The sequence below is a fragment of the Triticum aestivum genome, chromosome 2D, assembly GCF_018294505.1.
Source record: "Triticum aestivum cultivar Chinese Spring chromosome 2D, IWGSC CS RefSeq v2.1, whole genome shotgun sequence".
Taxonomy (NCBI): Eukaryota; Viridiplantae; Streptophyta; class Magnoliopsida; order Poales; family Poaceae; genus Triticum; species Triticum aestivum.
In genome coordinates, this window is record NC_057799.1 from 32,115,937 (window position 1) to 32,122,016 (window position 6,080).

The 6,080-nt window shown below is 41.3% G+C and overlaps 1 protein-coding gene across 1 annotated transcript; it reads right to left on the reverse strand.

The window, feature by feature from the left end:
* Window positions 1-3,765: 3,765 nt before the first annotated feature.
* Window positions 3,766-4,268, reverse strand: LOC123048507 (two-component response regulator ORR42-like). Its single transcript, XM_044471595.1, has 2 exons — window positions 4,053-4,268; window positions 3,766-3,954 (listed from the first exon to the last, which is right to left on the reverse strand). Exons 1-2 carry the CDS (start codon window positions 4,266-4,268, stop codon window positions 3,766-3,768), a joined length of 405 nt encoding a protein of 134 aa, XP_044327530.1.
* Window positions 4,269-6,080: the final 1,812 nt, after the last annotated feature.

The following is a 6,080-nucleotide window of genomic DNA, read 5'->3' on the forward strand; positions in this document are numbered from 1 at the left end:
AGATTATTTTGGATGGTTGTTTTGTTTTGATTTTATCTGTGTTGTGCTAGATTCTAATTATGTTATAACAGTGTTTTTTGTGCATATAGCGTGCTAGGTTGTGGTTGGAGACAATATTTGTTCTAATAGATGAGTGGAGTGTTCAATGCATGTTGTGGTGTCTTTACACGTTTCGGCCTCGGTGTCAGTTGGTGGTGGTTGTGTGAGCCCCTTCGGAGCTCCTATTCTTTTTTCTGCAGGAAAACTTTCAGTCTATTTATCTTCAATCATGGTAGTACAACAAACACCAGAAATAATAAAAAGTTATATCCAGATCCTTAGACCACCTAGCGACGATTACAAGCACTGAAGCGAGCCGAAGGTGCGCCACCTTCATCACCGCTCCCTTGCCAGAGCTAGGCAAAAAAATTTGTAGTACACAGTAGGGGAGTCATCGTACTAAGGCCCCATGAGACCAGCGCACTAGAACAACAACTGCCACCGATGAAAAGATGCGTAGATCGTAAGAATCTAACCTGAAGACACACGAACGAAGATCGGATCCGATTAGATCCATCAAAGACAACCACCGACCGAATTCTGCAAGACCAGCTAGAGACACGCCTCCACACGCCCTCCAATGATGCTAGACACGCCACCAGAACGGGGTCTAGGCGGGGAGAATCCTATTCCATCTTCGGGGAGCCGCCTCTGTCTCGTCTTTCTCAGCAGGACACAAACACTAACCAAACCAATAGAAACATCTAAAAAGGAATCCCTCCCGCCGGCAAGGGCCAGGATCCATCGCGTCTCCATGGCCCTAGGGCCACCAGAGACGAGGCAGACTAGCGGCGGCGCTTGCGGGACACAGAGGAACCCTAGCGTTTTTGGAGGAGGCGGCGGTAGCTATGTGTGCATTGGGAGCTCCTATCACACGTTCAAACTGTGGAATTGCTGCTATACCGCTCACATAGGCCATTCGCTGAAGCTCTGGCTCGATCAACTTGGCTCCCTTTTCCACTTGCTTATTTAGTTTTTTTCGCTCGCTCCGGTGCTAGCTCAGAAATTACCAGCTAATATATTTTTATTTGAAAACAACCAATAAATCAAATATGCTCATGGATTAAAAGATGGATCTTAAAAATTGTTCTGAATTAAAAACAATGGATGTTTTTTAAAAATCTTATTGCCTTAAAAATATGTCCATGGATTTCAAAAAATATTTGTGAAAATTTAAAGGAGGTTCCTAAACTGAAAAAATTTCACCAACTTTAATTTTATTATGAACTTTTGGAATACTCCTACATATGCTCCTCGGGGCGGTGCCCTAGGCGTCCTTGGTGAAGGTTTGGTTTGATTTTAGGTAACAATTTTGGGCTTCAGCATGCATGTCCATTTTCTGGGATAGTTTTTAATGTCATTGAAAATCATGGATGGGTTAGTGAATGGAGTATAAATAGAAAGAAAAAATTGTGTCTGCGAGATTTGAACTGACTACCTCGCTCTTATGTAGGAGTTAGACTAAGATGGCTTCAAATCGAAAAGTGTTTAACAAGAAAATTGTTCTTCTTATAGAAATGAACAACTTTCCTTTTGGATTTTTTCAATCCCATGTCATGCGGATGCCGGCCGCTTACATCCCTAGTCGGACAGTACTCCACATATATAAATTGCAGAATGACAATTCAAAGAAAAACGAACACAATGCCATTTCAATGATTATATCACAAATGACAAAAACATTACAAGGTTCAATTTCCAGTATTACAAGGCTAAAGTTCAAACTGATATTGCGAATGAAATCCAGCTTCTGCAGAACCTTTGTCATACAGCTATAGACACCCGTGCTGATTAGCTGAACATGAACATATAGAAGGTTCAAATTGATATTACAAATAGTTTCTCCATTCCAATATTTCTGCAGGGGGCCAGCCACTAACAAGACATGTATGGGCATGACTAACTATAGGAAATAGGAAATTTGCCGTCAGTCACTGACGGCAAATAATAGCTGACAGAAAAATAGAGGAAAACTTGATGACAAAGAAACACTATGGGCAAACAGGTACAAAGGCTGATAGCAACGGGACACTGTCGGCAAAGGCATGTCCTTTGTCCTCATCTTCGGGCCCACTAATGGCAAAGAGTGTAACTAGACGGAAGTGCAACGACGTGGCATTTTGCCGCCAACCGCAACACTCACCGGCATATAAGAAGGGCATAACATGTGGAAATCATTGTACTAAATTAGAAGAGCATACCATGCGCGTACTTGATCACCACGTAAAACCCCGTTTTCTCGGCGGGTGCCTCGGCCTTGGCACCTTGCAGCACCTGCATGTGGTCTGGCCAAAATGGTAGGGACAATTTTCCAATCCATGCTACCAGTCCATGTTATAATTCATGCACAAATTACTACACATATCTTATATGCTTGTCAAATTTCAAGATGACCAATACATATTCAAGTTGTCATACAGCCCTTGTGTATGCACTGAAATACAATATTGCAATCCCCATCACAACTATTCGGGGATGAATGGGAAGCATAAACAAGCAACAAAATTTTGCATAAGTACTGTCTATGAATAATCGGAACACTTCATCCAGTGACCCACTACTTGATGGTAAATCTGTAATCCATATTTACCGATTTATGCACGTACTTCCGCTGGTTATCATGTCTATACAAGCTTTGTGTTCTCCTTTGTAATATCTGATTATGCTATATATGCACAGGAAAATCAAGGATTACTATTCTTTGTACATATGTAGTGTATTTTTCTTTCCCGTAGTAATAGTTCAAGTAGAGGCCAGATGCAGTGACATAGATGGTCGAAGGCTATTTGAGGCAGCCCCAAGCCCTATCTCGCTCTTGGAGCTCCTCCCTTGTTCAAGAAGGAGCTCCTCAACAAGATAATAGATCCTTAAACTAAATTTAGTTCTCCATTTCCGAAGCAAGCTTCGCTCCCATTCTGATCAATTCGTTTATGCAGCTCGCCCGTGCCCTCTTTTTTCTGCGTGGACCCGATTGGATGTATGGTGTGTCGATGCCCATCACTGGAAGTAGGATACAACGCTCCTCTATACATCCTTAAAAAACCTCATAGTAGATTGTAAGATTTGAGGTGTATAACTCATCGATACCAGGGAGGCTGAATGGCGGGGCTAGAGCCAAATGCCAACGTTTGTGCTTGTTGATGTTACAAGAGAAGAAAGGTCGGGAAATAAATGTGCTAATGCCATAAATGCTAAGATTTTGAATAAGGGGTCTTCGAACCTTGCTGCAATCCATAGATGCACTAGTAGTGAAACCTTTCTCAAGCAGATGGATGGGTGCATGGAAAGTTAATTTAACTTACATGGACATGGCAGAGTTATGGGGGTGTATACCAATAGTTTTATATAAAGGATCAGTGATGGATTAATAATAGTGGACATTAATTGGATACACCACACTGGCCATTAACTAGTAATCCAGACCATATAACAGTTACAAAATATTGATAGCCGATAATTTTCCTCTCAAAAGGGTACACGACTCACAACATGAATCTTGAGTTAGTGAGAAGCCTTGGCCAAAAACAGAAAGACTTGTAGATAATATTGATCCAATATATCATAAGTACCTTATTATTAGGGACAATGATGTCTTTCCATTAACATGAACTTCTCAAATCAAATGATACAATTGAACAAGCAACACAATAATGTAGATTGAAGCAAACATAGATCAAAAAGTTATACATTATTATTTCCTCCATCACTTAAGCAAGATGAATTTTGCTAGACCATGTCATTCGTCTTCTTGTTGATGACATCCTGAATGATAGGACCGAGGGCCTCCATCCTTATTGGTTTGGGCACAAACAAATCAGCACCAGCACTGATGAACGCCTCCATGGCATGATTATCGGCAGAAAGCCCAACAATCTTCACATCAGTTTCCCCCATAGCACGGATCTTCACAATTGCCTGTCGAGCAATATAAAAATTATATTGATTTTTGGTAAATAAATGGATTATATTTATATAAGTACATGCCAAATACTTGATGATATAGAATTAATTACCTCTGGACCAGTCATGGCGGGCATATCCTTATCGAACAAAACAATGTCAAACCTTTTCCCCTCAAGGAACAAATCAACAGCTTCCTTCACATTCATGGCTAGAGTAACCTCACAGTGAAGTCTGAGCAGAAACGTTGAGAGGACCAACCTACAAACTCCAATGTCCTCTACAAGTAGTGCCTTGATAGAGGTGGATCCTTTGGCCTTGAGCTCCATGATCACCTAAACAAATTACGAACACATGAATATATTTTATTCTTGATCCACGCATGCCAAATTAGTAGTTTAAGCACATTGTTTTTCTTGAAAAGAATCAACTAACAAAATCTCAATATATTACTAAACTCATAGTTTAACTAATCAAGGACATCGCATAACACAATGAAACAAAATTGTGTATTTCAAATGAAAACAATGATAGAGATCGATCGATTGTGCTATGCATGTAAAGTTTCCCATGATCATTCCTTTTTATATGATATGTGATGCGGCTTGAAGGTACATCGGTATTTCCCCAAAGAGGAAGGGATGATGCAGCACAGCGACGGTAGGTATTTCCCTCAGTGAGGAAACCAAGGTTATCGAACCAGTAGGAGAACCAAGCAACACAACGTAAACAGCCCCTGCACACAGAGAACAAATCCTCGCAACCCGGCGTGTAAAATGGGTTGTCAATCCCTACCGGGTAGCGACGCCCCAAGATGGGCAAACGGACGTGAGGAAATTGTGGTAGATTGATAGATCGAACGCCAAATAAAATAAATAAAAATAAATTGCAGCAAGGTATTTTTGGTTTAATAGATCTGAAAATAAATGCAAAAGAAAAGTAGATCGCAAAGGTAGATATATGAGAAAGAGACCCGGGGGGCGTAGGTTTCACTAGTGGCTTCTCTCGGGAAAAATAGAAAACGGTGGGTGAACAAATTATTGTTGGGAAATTGATAGAACTTCAAATAATCATGACGATATCTAGGCAATGATCATTATATAGGCATCACGTCCAAGATTAGTAGACCGACTCCTTCCTACATCCACTACTATTACTCCACACATCGACCGCTATCCAGCATGCATACAGTGTATTAAGTTCATGGAAAAACAGAGTAATGCAATAAGAACGATGACATAATGTAGACAAGATCTATCTATGTAGAGATAGACCCCATCGTTTTATCCTTAGTAGCAACGATACATATGTGTCGGTTCCCCTTCTGTCACTGGGATCAAGCACCGTAAGATCGAACCCACTACAAAGCACCTCTTCCCATTGCAAGATAAATATATCAAGTTGGCCAAACAAAACCCAAATATCGGAGAAGAAATACGAGGCTATAAGCAATCATGCATAAAAGACAAAGAAACTCAAATGCTTTCATGGATATAAAAAGATATAACTGATCATAAACTCAAAGTTCATCAGATCCCAACAAACACACCGCAAAAGAGTTACATCATATGGATCTCCAAGAGACCATTGTATTGAGAATTCAGCGAGAGAGAGGAAGCCATCTAGCTACTAACTACGGACCCGAAGGTCTATAAAGAACTACTCACGCATCATCGGAGAGGCACCAATGGAGGTGGCGAACCCCATCCGAGATGGTGTCCAGATTGGATCTGGTGGTTCTGGACTCTGCGGCGGCTAGATCAATATTTCGTCGACTCCCCTAGGGTTTCTGGAATATTGGGGTATTTATAGAGCAAAGAGGCGGTCCGGGGGGCACCCGAGGTGGGCACAACCCACCAGGGCGCGCCTAGGCCTCCTGGCGCACCCTGGTGGGTTGTGCTCTCCTCGGAGCACCCCCCCAAGGCGCAGCCAGGGCCCATTACGTGTCTTCTAGTCAGTTAAAAAATCTCTGTAATGTTTCATGGCATTTGGACTCCGTCTGATATTGATATCCTGCGATGTAAAAAACATGCAGAAAACAGCAACTGGCACTTGGCACTATGTCAATAGGTTAGTACCAAAAAATGATATAAAATGATTATAAAACATCCAAGATTGATAATATAACAGCATGGAACAAT

What these genes read in the sequence shown, in the direction of transcription:
- LOC123048507 (XM_044471595.1), bottom strand. Translation starts at nt 4,268, where the DNA reads ATGGAGCTCAAGGCCAAAGGATCCACCTCTATCAAGGCACTACTTGTA. An exon ending in CCGCCATGACTGGTCCAGAG is followed by an intron (nt 3,955 to 4,052) that starts GTAATTAATTCT and finishes ATTGCTCGACAG; the next exon opens with GCAATTGTGAAGATCCGTGC.